General features: G+C 31.2%; 2 protein-coding genes across 24 annotated transcripts in view; one reads left to right on the top strand and one right to left on the bottom strand.

Annotated features, from left to right (window-relative positions):
• Nucleotides 1–11,064, bottom strand: part of RUNX2 (RUNX family transcription factor 2) — a 326,022-nt gene extending 314,958 nt beyond the window's left edge. For 5 of the 11 annotated variants that reach the window (XR_004804105.2, XR_004804104.2, XM_035697533.2 and 2 more), the window contains exons 1-2: nt 10,845–11,063; nt 10,522–10,645 (exon numbers count right to left, since the gene is read on the bottom strand). Coding sequence is in view for 9 of the 11 variants with exons in the window: in XM_035697533.2 (XP_035553426.2) it covers nt 10,522–10,645; nt 10,845–10,982 (262 nt within the window). In the remaining 2 variants the exon portion in view is untranslated. Of the gene's footprint in view, nt 1–10,521; nt 10,646–10,844 lie in introns of all 11 variants that reach the window. The other 6 variants (XM_035697526.2, XM_035697527.2, XM_035697529.2 and 3 more) reach the window with 5 other exon arrangements.
• Nucleotides 1–22,216, top strand: part of SUPT3H (SPT3 homolog, SAGA and STAGA complex component) — a 605,022-nt gene that overhangs the window by 45,201 nt on the left and 537,605 nt on the right. The window contains exon 2 of one of the 13 annotated variants that reach the window (XM_049092130.1): nt 16,483–16,565. The exons of 11 other annotated variants lie outside the window; for them this stretch is intronic. Coding sequence is in view for 1 of the 2 variants with exons in the window: in XM_049092127.1 (XP_048948084.1) it covers nt 16,445–16,482 (38 nt within the window). In the remaining variant the exon portion in view is untranslated. Of the gene's footprint in view, nt 1–16,393; nt 16,566–22,216 lie in introns of all 13 variants that reach the window. One more of the 13 variants, XM_049092127.1, reaches the window with a different exon arrangement.

The following is a 22,216-nucleotide window of genomic DNA, read 5'->3' as shown; positions in this document are numbered from 1 at the left end:
ATGTATGGCAAATAAAAGTCTCTTTTTAAGAAAATTTGTCAACTATGCCATGTGTAAACTGAAATTACTCCTTATGATGTGATTGTTTTTTAAATGTTTGTTTACATTTAAGTTCCAGTGGATTCTTCTTTATAAAGAAAACTATAAATCAGGCTGTTAAACATATATTCTAATTTTTAATATTCTTATATTACCATATTTCTATGTTTTATGATATCCTCCCTTAGAATATGTCTCATGAAATGGTTGATACTTGTGTGCTTCCCTGCAGGACCTGGGCCTAGGGTGAGGCAAGCCAAGTGTCTAGGGTATAACATTTAAGGAGGCACTCATTTTTCAGGGTTGTGCACAACCTCCTTAAACATTTGCCCAAGATGCCTGCTTGCCTCACTCTAGTCCCAACCCTGCTCCAGAGAGTAGGCTGCATATAAATTATTTTAATTTTGGTTTAGCATAATCACATGCATGCTTGGATGTTTTATAAAAAACTAATGACAAAATGAAAATAATGTAGCCAAACCCAAATTTATATTACCCGGAAGAAAAGTTAGCTATTTGAAAAAAGATAACATTATCATTTTATTCTTGCATGTTCAGTAATTGTCAGAGCTTCAGAAATTGCAGTTCAGTAGAATCTTGTCTCACACTGAACTGTGCTTGGTGGTTTTATCTACTGGCAGCTACCTGAAATCTATCATATGTTTCTTAATTTGATGTATAGTATATTCAGCTCTTAAACTTATGGATATCATTGAAGTAATAAGCAGTGACTCGAGTTATACTACATTTTTATTAATAATTTTAGAATTCTTTGAGAATTTGCCTTTGATTTTTCTTTTTTTTTGGAGTACTACATCTGGAAATGCTCAAAAGTTGTTTGCCTTTTTAAGAGAACAGTTTGCAGTGAAAGTATAACTTCTTTAGAGGTGAGGTTCAAGTTAACGAATGATGGACTATAATATGAGGAAGCATAATATTGTGAATTATTATTTGGCAAACGTAACTAATGCAGGCATTAGCTGCTGAAGCCATTAATAAAGTACCACTTGTAGAAAGCTAGAGAGATAGGTAACACAGAACTTTCTCTGTAAACTCTCAGAATGTAAACTAGAGTACAACTTAGTTTATTCAATAAGGACGGAATTCTTTAAGTTTGATATGTTTGTAGGTTCAATGATTAATGTGTAGCTAGAATATGAAAATGACTATTTAGAGTCCGCTAAAATTTGTAGATGTGACATCATTGTCAAGTCAGGCATTTTATTCCTTAAAGTTAGAATTTATTTAAATGTACCTTTTTTCCAAAATAAATTTTTATTTCTACTTACAGTGGTGCCAAAGTAAGTTTTCCTACATAGAATTATTTAATATTTAGATCTGTTGATACTGTTTTAAAAAAACATAAACCCATAACAACTAAGGGTGGAGGAGTATCTAGATTTGTTTTTAGCTTTCTTTTTCATGGTTTCTCAGAAGTGTGTCATATTATAAATACATTCAAAATGTTTTGCTCTGAGGATATGTAGCATTCCTATAAAGGTTAAATCAATAAAAATGATTTGGACACATTCCTAAGCATGGCTAGAACAGGTAGTCCGTTGTTTTAGGTACCCTTGAGTTCCTGGAGCAGATCATTATGGCGTAGCAAAAGAACTTACTAAAAGTTGCTTTCTATGTGTAGATGCATCAGCTTAAAAAATAGTAAGAAGATTTTCTGGCCTTCTAGAAATGAATATTTTTAAAGTAGCCCTGTGTATATTGATTTAACGATGTGTTTTACACTCAGTTAAAGTTGTGAAGCCTTTTTTTTTTTCTTCGAATGCTGAAGATACACCATAATTGATAAGGAAGAGGTATGTACAGGAAAAAATGAAATGGGCAAGCCTTTCCGGCCAGTTTACAATAAATGGGACTGTTATGATTAAAGAAAATGTCAAACAGTGTAATTGCAATATTAAGGATTAGATGTGATTTATTTTTATTTTTAAAAATTTTTAATTTTTTTTAGTTTTGCCAGTTTAGAAGAAAATTCTGTAGTCACTGGGATGTTATCTGTTCATTTGAACAGTTCAAAAGTCAAATGTGTATTTAAAAGCATTAACTTAAGCATGTATTTAAAAAAGCATATGTATTTCTCTTGTGATTAGGGTTGGCTTTTTAATATGTTACTCTTGCTAGGTAGAATATTATTTCATTCGTATGTTTGCTGTTTTCTTGTTCATTTAATATGTTTGAGTATGTAAGTTTACTTTAAGTTTATATATAAGTTTTCAGATCACATTTTCACAGCCAGTTTTCAAAAAATATATTTGTTAGCTTATAATAATATGATGATGTATAGTTTCCTTTAAAACCGCTTTGAGGGTATTAGATATTTTTTGGATAATGGAAATGCAATGAATTGATCATGTATTTGGCTGATTAAGATTTAAATCAAGGTGGCAAATTTAAGTTACATATGTTAATATAGTTTCATTGTAGAAAATCTTATTTTGTACTTGTAATATATAATTACTTTGTAAATAAATATTTGATGAAAAATATTTTAACGTTATTTATTGGAGCACATGATTTTATTTCATAGCCAAGAAAATGGTTTGAACATCTCAGTAAAATTTTTTTACGTATAGAATAAATGTATAAATATAAAGTGGTTTAATCATTTACTAATTATTTATAATTTGGCAATTTAAGCCAAGTATTTCACTCTTGTAAAAAAAAAGTTATTTAAATGTTTCTTAATATATTCTGATTTGTCATTATCTTTATAAAAATAAGTTATGAAAATAAAAATAAGCCTAATCTGTATATGGCCCAGTTTTCTTTCTGGATTCTGTGAATGGTAATTAAAAAAAAATGTCTTTATATGTTTTTCTCTGGTCCTATTGGTACACTAAAATATTCTGCAATGTGCTTGTGCTTTTTATAAAGGAAGTGTACTGTTAAATTTTTATTACTAAATCAAGAATGGTATTCTTCTGGCAGTACTGGTTGACCCTATCTAGCTTAGATAATGACAGTTTTAAAATTAGGTGGATGCTAGTGGCAAAATGTTTTGAAAACGTAGGTTTTCCTGCTAAGATAAAGAGACTGAAAGAGACAGGGAGGGAGGTAAGGGGGGTATTGGAGAGAGAGAGCAAGAACATAGTGTATTGCGTTTAGTTTTAACAACTTGGGGAATGTAAAGAATTCTGTGTGAACACTGAAGTTTTAATAATATGAAAAAAAGGAGTTTCTATTATGGAGAGGAGGAGGATTTAATGATCAAAGGTTTGGATTATTTTAACTTTTATGTTTATATTGCTTTACGAAGGTACTATATATGGTTCATTGTATAAGTACTATCTGCTTTATGGATTATCTTCTTAAATATTTTCATTTTGTACTGAAGAAGAGCAGTAGCATTTTTTCTGCATTTTTATCAAAAACTGAATTACTTTAAAAGCTTTACAGATTTCATGAGAGGTTAATAAAAATTAATCCTACTGGATTACCTTTTTTAACCAGTTATCTTGCCTAATGTTAGGATATTATTGTCGTAATGGAAGTTTTGTCTTATATTGTCCTAATTTTCTTATATTGTCCGATATTTTCTTATATTGTTCTAATATTTCAAATTGGGTGATAAGAGTCTTTAGTATGAAATGCTTATATACTTTTATAGTATCCATGTTATGGTAAACATACTGACGATATAATGTAGGTTATTAACTTAAAGAGTTTTCTTTCTATACTGTGTATAACATAGTAATATACCATAATAATAGTGCAGATTTCTATAATGTGGTAGGATTTTATGAAATTGAGAATTCACTTTTCTTAAATAGGTTATCTTTGAACTATATTTACAAAAAAAAATCTTGTAGTAAAATTATTAATTAAAGGGAATCTCTGCCCTGTATCTTTTGGATACATATATGTCCATTTTCTAGGACCAAGTTACACTAATACAGTAAAACCAGTAGATTAAAATATTAATTATAAAATATAGCACTTTTTTATCTTTATAGCTTTGCAGTGAATTCACTTTGCCTAGATAATTATTTTAAGTAATTTTTAATCATTTGATAGAAATAATGATACCTTTCCACTTAAAGATTAATCTGGAAATCTGAAGTTTAGATTGTGAAGTTCAGTAGAGAAATTTAAAAGTAGAATTAATTATGGTTACTGCTGAAACAAAATAAGTAAAAATGAGAATGCCTAATTTATTTACCCAGGTTAAATATGCAGTGAGTAAATATATAGAAAATATACCTGTTTATCTCCAAGCCAGACTTGTTCTTTGAGAGAATGTCTGTAAATAGGTATCTGTTAACAGATTAGTTCATTCATATTTACCTTTGTGAACTAATAATTTGCTTAACTGATAATAAGTGTTTAGTTATTTTAAGTTTATAACTGAAAAGTAATGTCCTTAGGTCTTACAAGTGTAGTTTTGGTTATTTTTATCTTGAATTTCCCAATAGCTTGGGATGTCTTCTTGCTGTTAATGGTTTTACAGTTTGACATTTCTTTGTTAGTATATATGGGAGAAGGATTTGGTTAGCTCTCACAAAAGAACTACAAACAATAGGTTAGTTAAATAATTTACAATTTTTTTTTCTTTGTTTACAATCATTATCTTCCGTAGTCACTTATGTGGATACATTTGTATGCACATGCAAATGCGTATAGTATTAAAATTTTGAGCGGACTAATAATTGAAAGAGATTTAAGTTATATATTTCGTTTCTGTATAAAAATATGTCCATGTTCATACAAAGTTCTGTGGAATACCACAACATCATTATTCTCATTTTTCCAAAGAGACTGTGTATATATTGGTTCTTAAAACCTTATTGATGATCGTTAATTGTGATTTGGCTAGCATTTTTTTCCTTTATTATTATTTTACTATTACTTTTTGCTTATACTGAACCACAAAATGGATTTAATTGTAAGACATCTGCCTATAAGGAATACGTAAACCATCACTTGGCATACTCATGGTTCATATAAATTTTAGAGGAACCAATAAATGTGTAAATTTTTGAGTTTTAAACTTAGTCTTTTATGTAATTGTTGATGGCATAATGATTTTAGTAGCTACTATAGATGTAAAAAAAAGTTAAATGAAAGGTAAAGTAAAATTCATTTATTTGATTTTGTGGTAAAAATTATTTGCCTGGCACAGGATATTTAGCTGTGCCTTGTTAAGAATGTCATCTCTCTAGTGTAACTCACATGTAATTTCTTAAGGGATGGCAATAGAAATAGTGTAGATAACAGCATTTAAGCTAATTGCCACACTAATCTTAAATACATGTCTGAGAATAATGTTAACTTGGCAGATTTTCTTGGCAGATTTATTATATTATCAATATAATAATTTTAAAGTATCTTAAATACTACTAAAAATGCATTTACGTAATGTATCTATATGGTGCAGAATTGCTTCTGGGCAATTGATTTAAAAAATGAAAAGCACCAATCAAGATTAACATTTATCCTCTTTTTACTAGAACCAAAATCACATTTGTTATGATTTTTGGTCCTTAAATATATATTTGATGTTGAATTTGTGAGTATTAACAAGAATATAGTGTATTGATAGGTGATGTGTTAATAAATGATTTTTTTTTTTCACTGCAAATATCAAATGCTTTGTAGCAATTAGCCTTTAAAGGACTCTTAATTCTACAGCTAATTTTATTTGGGAATTGTTTTATATATACTGGTAAATGATGAGGTTTTTATTTTCTAGTCAAATAAAGCGTATTTATGAAAAGAATGCTTTAGAGTTAACATCCTGTTTGAACAATAACAACAAACACCTGAAATGTTTGAGATGGTCTTACTTAACATCCATCCTTCTACTACTACCGTTCCAAACCTTGAATCCTAGGTTCTTAAAAAAATATTATAAAGGGGAGAAAATTCCTAAGAATTCAACGTAAGGTGAAGATACTACATATGTAGTAATAAAAGAACATTTAATCTCAGTTTTTTTGTACAGATCTTTAAAAAGTTACGTGAGAATGTGTATAGCCTGTTTTTATATGTTTGCTGTTGAGTGGACAAAAGCTTGTGGTCAACTGTGGTGACAATTGTAAGGAAATTCCCTTTGAGTAAGGTATAGAATTTCCCCATTATTTTTTCAGTTTTAACACATTAATCAAAACACATATCCACTGAATTCCATAATCTTTGAAATGGCAGTATATTGTACTAAGGTGTATATTTTAATTATATGAGACTTCCTTTTCTAAATATTTGTTTTAAAATAGTAAACATTTTAGATTTCATGAGGATTTTCCTTATACTTGAGGCAGCTTAGAATATTTTGCTCTTTAGAAAATACTGACTATTGGAGTTTATTGTTATTAGTGGAGTTCAGGGACAGATTTTTTTTTTTTTTTGTAGTTTTTTTCACTGGAATTCCTTGGTATAAAAGTAAAAAATAATGCATTCAGGTAACCTGTTGGGATGTGTCTGCCTAAATTAGCATTGGTTTTACTAGCACCCGTTTAATAATAAGTCTTGAATGCTAAATGACTAGAAAAAATAGTTATGCTTTGTTACATTTACAATTTTGTTATTTGCAAATAACAAAATTTCCTTTCTGCAAATAATAATTTTTGTCTATTTGACCATATGTGTAATGTTTTTAAAGAGACATTCTAGAGGTAGGTTGTTCCAGCAAAACCTCTATGTTAAAGTCTTTTGTTAGGTAATAGCATTTGCAATCTTACTGCTTTTGAGGAGCTTTTGCATGACCTCACTATTGACTTAGAGTTGTCACATTTTAGTCTCCTGGAACAAGGGTTAGAACAGCATGGAAGGTTGATATTTGTGTGCTTTGGACAGGAATTTGAGATGTTACCCTGTTTGCCATCAGTTTTGGAGTAGGTACGGGTGCATCATTAATCATAGGAAATGCAAAAATAAATAATCCAGTCCCATTGGATTTTTTTATATGAATACTTACCTTTTCCCTTTTTTGTATATACAGTTGAGGTATTTAGGTAACCCCTAACCTTTAGCTTCAACAAAGAAGTACAGTATAAAAATATTACCACAGTTTTCATGTGAGCAGCTCTAGAGAGGGAAAAAAAAAAAGCCCTCTAGATGGATATTTGTTGAAAAAAAAGTTGTGATACAGAATGTCTTAACTCAGCCCCAATACAGTACTTGAAGACCACCAGTGTATAAAATTGAAAGCACATGAGTTTTGAAGCACTAGAAAAGGTTTGTAATTGATTAGCGCTGCTTGAAAGTATTGAAGTACAGTGAGTTTTGATTTGTGAATGGTTCTATTCAATAAAGATTAATTCTGTGTGTTTGATAAAATCTTAGTGCCTTCAATGAGTTAGTTTTTTCCTCCCTCTGCAGTTTATTTAACCATCAAATATTTCAGTGTTCTTTTAACAAACTGGAACATTTCTATCTTACTGAATTTAACTTTAGCATGACTGATTTAAACAAGTCAAACTATCAGTGATTAGTTAGAAGGGTGTAATTGAATAGATTAATTTTTATTCTTTTAGAATAACTAAAATGTATCATAATGTTATCATGTATATTTCATGCCTTCCTCATGATTGTGATCTGGAGACTGTCCTGAGATTCATACAGGCTAACAAAATATTTTTCTGTGATTTCTTTTAAATCTTTTGCATTTTAAAATATTTTTAAAATTTAAACATAAGTATTTAACAGTTTTTCATGTAAAGTTAGGGTTATTATAATTTAAAATAATTTATGAGTCTTTGGGAATTATATTGGCGCTTTTAACTTAATATATGTTGGAGTGCTCTTCTGTGTATGTTCTTGACTTTTAAATTGTCTCCCTGGCTTTTCGTATTTAGCTGTTAGAAGCAAGTTATAACGCTTTGACATTATTAGATCTTGTAACTATAAGGTTACTGATATATGGACCAGAGCTATTATTTTGGAATCAGTGTTTATACATCATGTTCAGTTACTATGGTCAGTTACAAAAGCTTTATGTAGAAATTTAATCAGCTGGTATATTGTCATAAATAAGTTCTTCATTGTAAGATACTCCAGGAGTCAGATATGTTATTTTCAACAGACTTTATTTATTATAAATAATGGATAGATTTTGAATAATGAGATTGAAAGTTCTTGTTTAATTCAAGATAAATCGTTGCTGAGAGAGCAAGGACACTGAAAATCTTTGTCTCTGTCTCTGTCTTTCTCACACACACACTTTTCACTCAGTGAGGTGAGCCAATTGGTCAGCGTGTGTTTTGTGCCTCATCTAGGAAAAGTCCAAATTACAGAAAAGTTATTTTACAACATTGGGGCACACACTTTTGATTTTTCATTAGGTTGTTTTGATTATCATTTATAAGAATTTAAGGCCCAAAGTGAGGTTTTAGACTTCAAATAGATTATGGGCTGGGGAAATGTTTGTAGTGTGATGACAACCTATACATAATGTTCACTACACACTTATAATTAGTTTGGTACAGTGGGTTCATCGTTTTCCAGGTGCTGAAATACTATTTGGGGGTGGGAGAGGCTAACCCCTACTCTTTAGAAGAGGAAGAATTAATTATGATGTCTAAAAATATATGACCTACGATAGATGATCTTTATCTATTTAGTTTACTATTATGCCTCATTTAGATACTTGGTCAGGTTTTGGAAACTACTGTAGAAATAGTTATTAAGGATGTCACGGAAATATTAGACCTCTCATAAGACAGGATAAAGAGCATTTTAACATATTTGTGACAGTATTAATGTCTTTGCTTCTAATGCTGAAGTACTCTTTGAAACTTGTGTTGCTCCCCATCTGGTTAGAAAAATGTATTTTTTTTTCAAATAGTAATATTGTGAAAGAATAAGTTAACTGCTTGACATGCCTGTTTCAAGTTATTCCTTCATATAGCAATAGTTTTAACTATTTTTTTCCTTATCTCGTGTAGGAACAGCAAAAGTTACCATGTGTAAGCTGTAACTATAATAGGGACTGTAATGCAGCCTAGTTGTATATATGTTCTCCTTCCTTAATGGAGAAATTTTTAGAGTAATGTTTATTATCTACCATTACGTTTCAAAAAAATAATCTGTGATTATTATATCGTATGTGTTGTAACTGAGGGGGCCCACTTCCAACTACTGAGGGAGTCACTACAGCAATTTTACATTTTTTGGGGTAAAATACAAACTGCATTTCCTTACCTTTTTAAGAGAAACCATTTTTCTCCTTCAGGTTTAATTATTTCTCTTTGACCTAAACTAAGACTGATCCTCTGGTAGCCAGTTAAAATGTGTGAAGTAGGAGGAGTAAAGGAAACTCCAATCGTTAGTTGTAAGTTATAAAGCAAAGTTAATGCAGGTATACACAGCAAAAGGATTTATTTTAAAGGATAAAGGAAAATTTTATAAACTTGCCTTGTAGTTGGGACATGTTGGACGTCATAAAGAAAATCTTGTAAGTGTTTAGATATTTTACTATAATACTATGTCAGCTGATGAATATTGAAGTAGTTTACTTTTGTGTATCAACACTAATTTGAAATTGAATATTAAGGGACTATTTTATGCCTGTTTTCTTTCAAAGTTCAGCATGATTTAATAGGTATGGCTTTTAAAAATCATGCAGGGTATCCTTACGTAGTTTTATTTTTCATGAGACTAAATGGTATTCATTTTGGTAGGTCCAAGAATATGATTAAAAGAACGCTAGACATTTCAACATTTGCCGTGTGTTTACAACAAGTTTTCCATGTGGATAATAATGTGTAGATGTAAAATTAAAATTATGTAGAAAAATATAATTATATTTAAGTTTTTGGAGACTTCTGTGAACTTCTTAGTATCATGGATGTCCTGAGTAAGTATAAAGAGCTTTCAAAAATGGCTTTTACATGCTTATAGTTTTGTATATGAATATATGCTTGAATTATATAAAGTTGTTTAGAAACAAACTTGCGCACTTATGATGCAGTTTAAAAGTACAAATAGATTTCTTTTAGTTGAGCTGGGTAAAATGTTAACTGTGCTGCAGGTTTATTTCTGCAGTAGAGCATAATGGTAGAGCATAATGTCGAGATAATTCTGTGGTCTGTTATTTTGTAAAATTGCTTCCTTTTTGAAGTTTGCTCAAATATAGGGAGCTGCCAGGGTGAATACTTCATAATACTTTGATTAATTTAGTGTCTCATTTTATTGCAGTGAGGGTTAAATGAGAATATTAAACTTTCCTTTACTGTTCTTTAACTGCCTGATTTCTACAGCTCTAGAAAACATTTTGACTAATGTGAGATAATGTAATTTTTTCTATTTCAAGTCATTACTCTGAGAAGTAGATAAGTTACAGATGCCAAATGCAAATATGTACAGCAATTTCATTTTTCAGTTTTTAGTGCAACAAAATAGCAGTATTATCATAACCTTTAGTATCATACAACGTTAGCCAGAAAAGCTAGCAGTTTATCCAAGAAACATACCTTTTTGTTTAACAGGTTCATCTCTCATAGTATTTTAAAATATGATAACACTTACCCCAAAAGAAGTTTTGCTGACATGGTGTCACTGTGCTGAAGAGGCTGTTTGATGCCATAGTCCCTCCTTTTTTTTCCAGATAGAACTTGTACCCTCTGTTGTAAATTCTGCTTGCAGCCTTAAACTGAAAATACAAACCATACCCAAACCTTGTTTTAGTTTTACAGTATGCCTGGAGTACATAGACTTATATTTATTTTTTTCTGTCAAGAAATTATGTAGCTGGTAACATGTGAAAAGCAAGGAAACAAAACAAAAAGAGAATGAGCAAATATTTGAAGGACCTACTATTACTGCATAGACTGTGGTTAGAGAGCACTCACTGACTCTGTTGGTCTCGGTGGCTGGTAGTGACCTGCGGAGATTAACCATTTAAAAACCAGAGACTTCTTGCTGTCCTCCTGGAGAAAGTTTGCACCGCACTTGTGGTTCTGTGGTTGTTTGTGAGGCGAATGAAGCATTCACACAATCCAAAAAAGCAAAAGCTTTAAAACTCCTTTTTTTTGCAAGCACTATTACTGGAGAGACAGAATCATGTGGTTTGTGACCTCACAGTACTCAAAGTAAAGTGGGACTGCCTACCACTGTGGCTTTTCCCCCCTTGCTCTTGCTCTCTCTCTTTCACTGTCTCTCTCTCTCTCTTTCTCTCTGACAAAAGGCTTGTGGTAAGGCCCTTCCTGGCATCCAGAAGGATATAGCTTTTTAATTTTTGTGACTCATGAGGATTTGGATAGAATACAAATGCTGAAGGAGCCCAAACTCCTGTAAGGTTAAGCATTTGTAGAACAGAACTCTGCAGTTAAGGTTTTCCTTTCTATTCCCTGACCCCCATATTTTTTTTTTTTTTGCCTCCTTTTATTTAGTTCATTATTGTGTCTGTGGAAAAGAACAAAATTGGCTCAAGAGGCTGTGTGAAATTCTGAACAACAGTGATGATTTACAATAATTTACATCTTTGGATTGTATCACATTCTGGGGTCTGCTTCATATTTGCTGGGTGATTTGAGTCCTTCTGTTTTTCTTTTTCTTGTCTTCTTAAACTTGTGAATCTGTAAGTCATTGTAAAAAAGTTTACCTTTCTTAAGGTCTGGTTGCAAACTGCTTGCTGGGCTTGACTGTAATTGGCTGTCATGAAAGTGTTAGTCTGGAGATTCCTTTACAAATACTAAATCATGTCTGTCTGGTTAATGTATGATCAATATTAGATGCTGGCTCCTACAATAAAGATTGAATGTAATAGTATCTTTTGTATTGTGTATATGTTTATCTCATGACCAGTTTGAGGATCTGATAAAAAGTGAATGGTAAGAATTTTGATACACTTTGTTGGATGAATCTTAGTTTTTTTTTTTTATGCTTGTAATTTTGATTTTTCAAGGGAATGAATTTATCCTATATAATTCTTTAAATAATTTATTTGGATGTTAACTTTAACAGAGCCTTTGATAGCAAATCTTACACATCTATAAAGTAAAATTCTTATGTTATAACTTAGAATGTTCAATGTTACTGGCTTTATAAGCTCAGAATAGAGTGGGTTAACAGAAGCTGTAGTTTTTGTTTATAATGGAAGCTTTGAAATAAATTACAAAATGCTGTGTGTAGTAAGGAATAATGCACACAGACAGAGTATGTAGTCGTCTCGATTTGCTAATTCTGATTCAGAAGAAAATTGGAAACATCTTTGGGAAACTATCTCCTTTTTTGCCCCTTTGGACATGTATGTATAGAACTCATTTTCTTATTAGGATGATTATATATCATAGGCAGAGAATTTCATATTTATGAATAGAGCTTCCTGTTTTCATCAGTTAGGAGCGATGGGGTATTTTTCAACAAAAATTATAAAGCCGAACAGAACAATTTTCTAGGCTTTTTTTCTTTTTTCTTTTTTCTTTTTTTGCCATTTATCCACGCCACTCTGAATTTGCATGTTAGACTTCTTCCTAGTGTGATAGTAACAAGGAGTGGCGTGAAGTAAATGACTGGGAGTGTGGGCGGAGACCGTGAATTACAAAACATTATTTGGGGTGTATAATGGGGTTGGGGCTAGAAAACACTGAGGGTGGTGTTACAGCCAAAATATTCCCACTTCTGGTCTTCCTAGCAGAGTTTATTATCTGCTTTTGGTTTTTATTAGATAAAGATAAATGTACAAACACGTTCATAAGTTTCTTTACAAAAACTTCATGTGCCCAAAATATACTGGGGAGACATGAAAATGACTTCAATCCTTTATTATCCCAACCCTAGAACTTTTTCATAATAAACTTTTACTGATAGAAAACCAAAAATATATTTTAGTGTTTTATTTTCAATACAGATTTATTATGCCTCGTGGTGTGTATAAACAGGTTTTACATTGAAAAGTAAAAGCTTTCATTGAATGTGCAAGCTATTCAGTTATTCTCTTTCATAAATAAGGTGTACCAGTGTGATCTGTATTTTGAATTAATTTCCAGAGTAAATTAAAGGAGAGATTTGTCCGTATAATTTGTGGAGTTTCCAAACATAGTGCCATATGCACATACAATAGCAGAATCAGGTCATTGAAAAAATTTAGGTAGCTGTTGTAGTGTGTGTATGGTAAGTAGATGCTCTTCTTTTAGAACGAACTTTTAGTTTCTGCAGAAGGATTCTTTGACATCTCACAACCCAAAGTTTTTGCTAAATATTTGCCCCTTAAACTTTTTTTTTTTGTTGTTGTTAAGTGTACTTTGGGCCCTACAAATTGACTTACATGTATTTAAATAATTTTTAACATCTGTGTATCCCTTAACTACTTGTTATCTTTTTGCAGGTAACTGTCCTACACATAATTTTTTGGTCAGGATCATTACTCTTATTGCATAAGAATTTAATAGATATTGTTGATTATGCACTTTGTTATCCTATGAGGTCCATTGAATTCTGGCAGGAGAAAAGGAAGTTGTGTGCTTTAAAGTCGGTATACTTATTACCCACACATATATGTATATTTTTTCTAAATTGTAAATATGTCGTCTTTGGAGCAAGTGTTACTTTGTGTTAAAAATTTTAAAACAGCAGTGATAACTGGTACACAATTGATAATTGACAGTTTGTTTCATTAGAAATAATACTCGCTGTATGTGATGAAGAGACTGACTCAGATAAGTTACTGCAAGTAAAGCTTTTCATTATGGATTTATACTATGCTTAAAATTAGAAATGAAAACCATAGATCTCAAAACTCCATCCTTTTTGGGTATATGTTAGTATTTGCTCTGTTGAAGGAAGTAACAAGTTTAGGTCGGCTGTATAAATTACGTACTTTCATGCCGTGGAAATGAAATATAGCTTTGAACTTGAAATTAGTTTCAGAAAGTAAAGCAATTATCTTGCTTCCCCATTACCTTGTATTTAATAAATTTGTCAACATGAGTTGAACTTTTTATATTTATACTGCAAAAAGTGTTTTAAATGAGACATGTATCTTCATGGTTATTTTTGAATTATTTTTTATTTTCTGAGCTAATTATCCTATTTGAATACAATAGTTTTATTAGTATCAATCTTGTGCTCATTTCTGTTGGTGTGTGTGGTTTCTTGGGGGGATTGTTTTAAACTTCCATTTACTACTCTTCTATTTTTCTTGTAATTGAAAACAATAGGAGCAAACAGTTTGATGTAGGGATTTTGTAAATTACAGAAATCCTGATTTAGCTTAAAATGTTCTCACTGATTGTGTGGTTTTAGTAAGGAACTTTCTTAATCTCTTGTTTCAACTTGGTTTGTGATCATTTTTTTGGACAGTTTTTTTTTGGATATATATAGCTGTTTAACTTTACATAGCATTTATTTGGCCTTATATTAATGATTTGAAATATTTTTATATTTGTAAGATATGTATAATTTTACTAATGCTTTAGATTATGATTATGAGAGATTAGTTCTACTTCATTTTAATAGGGTATATGTTCATATATACAACTACATGCATGTATTTGGTTTTGTGTGTTTGTACAGGGTGTTATTTTGTGGTACTTTATGTAATGAGAATATTTTTTCTGTTTTTTTTTCCTTCTCAGTTTGTTTTAATTAAATTATGTAAAAATCCAGAGCAACACCATGTCCATAATTGTTCGAACAACTTCATTTGGTTAGTAGATAGCAGCTATCTGTTTAAATGTAAAATTATGTGGAAATTGGATGCCCAAAGAGAAAATACTAAACTTTCTCCTTCTCTCTCTGTCCTCCCTCACTTTTCCCTTTCTTTCCTCCTTCTCTCCTCCAGGCTTTGTTTTTGGTTTCTCTTTCTCTGTTTTGACATTTCTGTAAAGTCTCAAAGTAGATTCTTATGGTTCTAGTAGGAGTTACTGACATTAATCTTCATTAATGACTACCTGGTGGCTTTGAAGCCTCTAACATTCAAGGCAAGTCATTGTTCTATACTGATACAGTACACCTCATTTGTTGGATGTATTGGCATCTGATTAGAGATTTTGTTTTCTTAATAGTTTTTAATTCCTTCCTCTATGTTACTTTATTTGTAACACATTGTTTCACATGACCTTTAACACTTTATGAGTATTACTTTGTCCTTTTAAAGGACAGAGTGATCTGTAATATATTAGTGTAGTTGTATAAATAATTCATATTTCTTATAATTATTAGAACAATTCATCTTCTAGTGCTGTCATTTTTCTAAGAAGAAAAAAAGGCGAGAACTTGCAGAAAATAAGGGAAATATGCTCATATGACAGCTGAGGATGTGGCTAGGCTAAAGCAGGAAACTACTACCCACAATGCAATGTTACATATACTACCACTTAATAAAAATTTATATCAAATATGCTACTGACAAAACCAAAGAAAAATAATATCCCAACTATAGTAGTTAATGTACTAAATATATCTAGGGAAAAGTGAAACTAATCTCTTTGGAACCTTTGTACTTGGAGAATATAGTAAATTAAACCGTAGGACATCATATAATACATTGGAGCACTGTGATAACTTGGCCTTTGTGCAGTAAGACTTGATTGTAGGTGAAACTGTCTTATGAGAACCTTTTTGGTATTAACTTTCCTGAAAAAGGCACAAAAGGACACTCTCTTTTTCAATTGAGTTGTTGCAGTATTAAAAAGGGTTAAAGGACATTATGATCTAGTTGGAAAAGTAAGTTAATTATGAGATATACTTGTCATGAGAATTTAAACTTTTTACCTAACCAGGTGTATTTCTTTATTTCTTATATATATATATATATATATATATATATATATATATAGTTGTTTTTTATTGCCAAGTTTGAATTAGGGCTTAAGTTGAGGCTTCAGTTTCCACTGAGGTATTTTTCTTTTCAAAGTAATTGTTTTTCTTGCTGTTTCTTTTTATTTTTGTTAACCTACCTATAGCTTACCTGATTGATCCATATGCTTTAGGGAGGTTAGTTTAAAGCAAAAATGTAAACTGCTTTTATAATGTGGTTGACAAAGATATTAGGATATCATCTTAAAAAGTCAGATTTCAATATACTTAGGGTTTCTGTTTATAAATCTTAATCTTCTGTGCTCTGAGCTGTCAGACTTTAGCAATTTTGATGGATTTAGGACCTTAGTAATTTAGATGAATTTTGAGGTTTTATAAGGGAGGTTTTGTAAGATTTAAATAAGTGAACCTATTAGAGATTTTGAATTGATAATGTATAGAAATTTTATCAGATAATAGAAAAGACTATCAAGTTAATGTTACTTATGAAAGATCCCCTCCTTAGTATTCCAGTGTATGAAATTTTCTCTGTTTCATACCTGGCATGGTATTTGTCATCTCATTATTTAAACATTAATACATTGTTTGTATCTCTATTAAGAATGATTTGCTTAATTGTTTGGAGTATTTTCTCCTTTAGAGACGGCTTATCAATAACAGCTGTAGTACTGTGGCTTTTCTCCATGGACGCATGGTGGTCTTTGGAACAACGTTCTTCAACTTTGACAGGTGAGACAGAGGCTCTCCAGTGCCACTGCTTTTGGATGAATCTAGCTGCGGTTGGAGAAAGTGCATCTTGCCAAAATATATGGGTGAGACCACACACAGCCTTTAAAATAGTTATTGTAGGCTTATTTTTAGGGATACATGTCTTGACAGTTCTTTTATTTGCATGCCAATTTCATTGCTGTGTATAGATTTTTCATTGGTTTCAGTAAAAGGGATTGTAGATTTAGATCTATCTTTGTTAAGCCTTGTGTGTAGTTTACACTAGAAAATACTCGAGTTCAGCCATAATCAACAGTATAGAAAATATATTGAAAATGAGCCACTTAGAATACTGATTATTTTTTAAAATAAATTTGACAGTATTCCCCTTGAAAACCTCAATTTCCCAGGAGGCTTAGTAATCAAAAATTGCTCTAGTTTGAACTTGAAGAAATAAATTGGGAAAAGAGGTTAAAAGTATTCATATACTTTAATTATTAATAGTAAAAAAAAATTCGTGGTTCTTTTTCAGAGGTGCATGTTTTTAGAATATTGATATAAGATGTTATTCAAAATGTGTTACACTTTAGTGAAAGCTTGAAAGCATAAAAAAATTGCCAAAGAAGTCAACTTCTAAATGCAAGCTGTCTAGTCTTTATGAGATGATTAAAACTTTATTCATTTTAGTAAACTATATAAAATTGACTATACATTTACAAAAGAATATGTTTAGTGTTCTGAAACTGGGTTTGTTGGTGACCAATAAAAGCACTCTTTTAAACTTTTATAAAATGTAATCTGACCAGTGGAAACACTCTTAGATTTTTATAAAATGATGTGTTTTTTTAATAAAATGATGATTTGGATAATTACTCATAATTCTTTTTAAGCATGATAATATTAAAAGTTCTTGAGTCCCAGCAGGCAGTTGGTCATAAGACTTTTGATAATCCCTCAGTTTGGCTGGGAATATATAAAAATTGTAACCAAGATAAGATTACAGTTTCATTCTAGATACTTTTTATAGGGAAAACAGAATCTACCAAGATAATTGGAATTTCAATTTCCTTCCCACTTTTATCAGGATACCCTTTCATTGCTAAATGGTTCTGCCAGGAAAGCACTGGGGAAATTGTGTTCCTACAGCTTTTCCAGAGAAAAAGTTTATAGAACGAAGAGAGAACATAGTATACACAAAAAGACTGTTGAAAGAAAGAATTGGCTCTTGCCTCTCCGAAATTGGTCATATATGTGAATCCTGACAGGATGCTAGGTTTTAAAAAGAGCATCCAAATGTGAGATATTTGGGGCAGCTTGAATATGGCCTGATATTGATGATACTATGGAATATTTATTAAATGTGATAATGTTATTGCACATATAGAGGAAAATACCCTTATTCTTAAAAGAGGTGCATGAGGAATTATTTTCATGAAGTCAGATGCAAATAAGTAAGTAAAACAAATGTGGCAAAACATTAATAATTGGTGAATCCTGGCAAAGGGTATACAGGCATTCATTTTACTACTTTTCACCTTAGTGAGTTCTGAAAGGTGAAGCATTTTGTGGAAAAGGTATATAGAGATTTTACTTCAACTTGAAATTTTATTTATTCCTATAGTCAGCTTTAAAAAATGAAACTGTATGATTAGCCTAGGCTATACTTCGTAATTTTAGATTTTAGTTAATGGTTTTACTTTTTACATTCACGTTAAAAAAATTATTACTGAATTGTACCACTGCTGTTAACTTGCTTATAGTATTATTTTCTGTCAAGAAATATTTTAATGAGGAGAGGCCTATTATCTCTATTTCTATGCAAATTATTTATCCTGAATCTGTGTCATACTAGTTAATACCCTGTCAGTGGTCTGTACGAGAGGGCCAGATAGAATATATTTTTGGCTTTATAGGCCATAAGGTTTCTGTCTACCAATCAATTCTGCCATTGTAGTCTGAAAGCAGACAATAAGTAAATTAGACAATAAATAAATGAATGGGCTTGGCTGTGCTCCAGTAAAACCTTGTATATACATAAATAGGCAGCCAGAGTTTGCTCACTCCTGCCACCTACACTTTATATACAGAGATCTGTGGCCAGTGGATAGCCTCTTTTATGAAACAAGCAAGAAGAGTTTGAAATAATGATCAAACTTTTAATATACATGTTATAATAGAATTCTTTCTTATTTATAAAAAACTTGTTTTTTCTGTTTTTAGTTTATTATATTAAAGATCACATGTGTATATCTTGTAAACTGTGTTTAAACAGGGCATTTTCATCTTGATCATGTAATTATATATTGTGAATAGTTTTATAAGGCACTCTGAGATCCTTTTAGGGATAAGGTTGGAATCTAAATAAATCTTGATTATAGACTATTCCCACATTATCATAAATCTCAATATTTAATTTAGTTCATCACTAATAAGAAAGATGTGAAGAAATTTTAGTAGTGATTGTGATGAGCTATTTTCCCTGTTTTCCATTTATATTGAATTTAAATCTGAGTAGAAAAAAGGATTATTTTTGGTATTCTACTCCAGAACATTCATTGCACCCATTATTGGACATAATATCCAAATTAAATTAGTTCTCTAAAGATTCATCTATATTAGGTAGACTGAGTATTATTTATTGGCTGCTGCTACTGATTACAACAACTGAACAGGGAAAGTATCTTTTTTAAAAACCGGTAAAGAGCAAATGGACCCATATTCTGATCTGAATTTAAGACCTGTAATGTATTGATATTTTAGGCTTTAAATAAATGAGTTATATAGAAATGAGATAGCTTTAAGCAAGAGTTTACAATTCAGTTATTGAACACCTTATTTTATGAACATTTTAAGCAATTCCAGGTATTACACAGCTAAGGATCAAACAGTTGAAAAATTATTACATAAATCTCATACAATTTTTTAAAAAATATTTTATTTATTCATGAGAGACACAGAGAGAAGAGAGGCAGAGAGAGAGGCAGAGACATAGGCAGAGGGAGAAGCAGTCTCCATGCAGGAAGCCTGATGCAGGACTCGATTCCAGAACTCTGGGATCACGCCCTGAGCCAAAGGCAGATGCGCAACCGCTGAGCCACCCATGTATCCCAAATCTCATATAATTTAATCACAAAGGAGCAATGTTCCTCTCTTCTTTCTCCCTTATAAGTTCTGATCATTGCCTGTTTGCCCTCATTTATGATAAAGTTTTAATATGATTGTTTTTATACTTTTCCCTGCTCTAGTACTTATTATAAACAAGTTGTACAAATCAGTGTTAGTATTAAGAATAACCTGTCTGGGAACGAAACATGAAAATCTAATATACAGAGACTCAAAAGCATCATACAGGGTCATTAATGGGAGTTCAGACTGTCCCATCTACCTTAATAGATTTTTAAAGGAATCACTGTGTTACAGCAAGAGGAACATTCTATTAAGCATACTTTATTTAAAAAGATAAAAAAAATATTTAAAATTTATGTAGGGAAGATTTTCATCTAAAGTTAATAAAAAAAATAGGGACGCCTGGGTGGCTCAGTGATTGGGCGCCTGCCTTTGGCTCAGATCATGATCCCAGGATCTGGGATCAAGTCCCTCATCAGGCTCCTTATGAAATGCCTGCTTCTCCCTCTGCCTATGTCTCTGCCTCTCTCTCTCATTCTGTGTCTCTTATGAATAAATAAATAAATCTTTAAAAAATTAATAAAAATAGTTTTGGCATTTAAAATTATAATATTCATTTATTAGGAAAATTAACCTTTTTTTTTTAAAAGATTTTATTTATTTATTCATGAGAGACACAGTTTATCCAACTGTAGAAGGACATCTTGGTTGCTTCCAGGTTCTGTCAATTATGAATAAAGCTGCTGTAAATGTAAGTGTAGGTTTCAGCATAGACATGTTTTCAGTTCATTTGAGTAAATACTTATGAATATGATTGCTAGATAGTTTGGTAATACCTAACCAAACCAAAGATTTAGCTTTGTAGGAAATTGCCAAACTGTTGTCCAAAGTGACTGTGTCATTTTGCATTCCTGCCAGTAATGAATGATAGCTCCTGTTGCTCCACATTATTGCCAGGGTTTGCTATTCTCCCTGTGTGGCTTTTAGCCATTCTAATAGATGTATAATGGTACCTCCTCTTTTTTTAAATTTTGCGATTCCTCAATGATAAATGATGTTCAGTGTCTTTTCATATGCTTATTTGCCACTATAAGCAGAGGTACTTGTGAGATACATGTTCTATTTTTAATTTATCATTTTGTATTTAGTTAAGAGTTCTGTATATGCCGCATTTTGTTTATACATATATTTGTTGATGGACACTTGGTTATTTATTTCTCTTCCAGCAGTAGTTCAAGCCTTTAACAAAGATCAGTTGACTATATTTGCGTGAGTCTGTTTCTGTGCTCTCTGTTCTGTTCCATTGATTTAAATGTCTGCTCTTTTGCCACTATCACACTGTCTTGAATAGTAGAGCTTTATTATGTTACAGTGATAGAATATCAGTTTGTTAGTTTGTTATTTCGTAAAGTAACTTGTTGGGATTTTCATTGGGATTGCATTGAATCTGTATATCCAGTTGCAGAAAACTGACATCTTAACAAAGTTTTCTTCTGGTCAGTGAAAACATTTATTTAGATCTTCTAGGTCTTCTTTAATTGCACTCATCAGAGTTATGTAGTTTACATCATATGAATCTTCTACATATTTTTTTAGATTAATACCTAAATATTCATTTTTTATGGCAATATAACTTCATAAGTTTCAAGTTCCAATTATTGATTGGTGGTATTTAGGAAAGTAATTGGTTTTCATATACTGACCTTGTATTCTACAGCTTTACTACTAATTACCTGTTATTTCTAGGAATATTTTGTTGAGTCTTTGCAATATTCTGCATAGATGTTCATCTCATGTGTGAGCAAAGATAGCTTTCTTTCTTTCTTTCCAATCTTCATTCCTTTTATTTTCTTTCCTTAGCTTATTTTATCAACCAGAACTTCTGTTATGTTGAATAGGAATGGTGAAAGAGAATATCCTTGCCTTGTTACTGATCTTACTAGGAAAACATCTAGTTTGTCACCGTGAGGTATGACATTAGCTGTAGGGTTTTTGCCAGTGTTCTTTATCAATTTGAGGAAGTTGCCCTCTATTTCTAGTTTGCTGAGAATTTTTTATCATGAATGGTATTGAATCTTGTCAGATGCTTTTTCCTTATCTATTGAAAGGAATATACCACCTTTCTTCTTCAGCCCATTGATGTGATGGATTATATCAGTTGATTTTTAAATGTTGAATGAGCCTCTCATACCTAGAATAAATCTTATTTTATAATCTCATGTAATTCTTTTTATACGTTACTGGATTTGATTTGCTAATATTTTGTGAAGGATTTTTTTGTATCTATGTTCATGAAAGATACTATTTTGTAGTTTTCCTTATTTGTAATGTCTTTGCTTTCGGTATTAGGGTGCTGTTCAGAGAATGAGTTAGGAAGTGTTCTGTCAGTATCAGATTGTAGAGAGTTGTGGAGAATTTCTTCCTTAAATGTTTGTTAGAATTTCCCAGTGAAGGTGTCTTGGCCTGGTGCTTTCTGTTCTATAAGGTTATTACTTATTTATTCAATTCTGAAAATAGATGTAGACTTAATTAGGTTATCTACTCTTTGCTTTAAGTTTTGATAGCTGTATCGTTTAAGCAATTGGTCTCTTTATCTGCATTTTCAAATTTTGGGCATGGAGTTGTTTAT

This window comes from Canis lupus, chromosome 12 (genome assembly GCF_003254725.2).
Source record: "Canis lupus dingo isolate Sandy chromosome 12, ASM325472v2, whole genome shotgun sequence".
Classification (NCBI taxonomy): Eukaryota; Metazoa; Chordata; class Mammalia; order Carnivora; family Canidae; genus Canis; species Canis lupus.
Note: the sequence above shows the minus strand (reverse complement) of the source record. Positions and strands in the feature narration are given on the sequence as shown.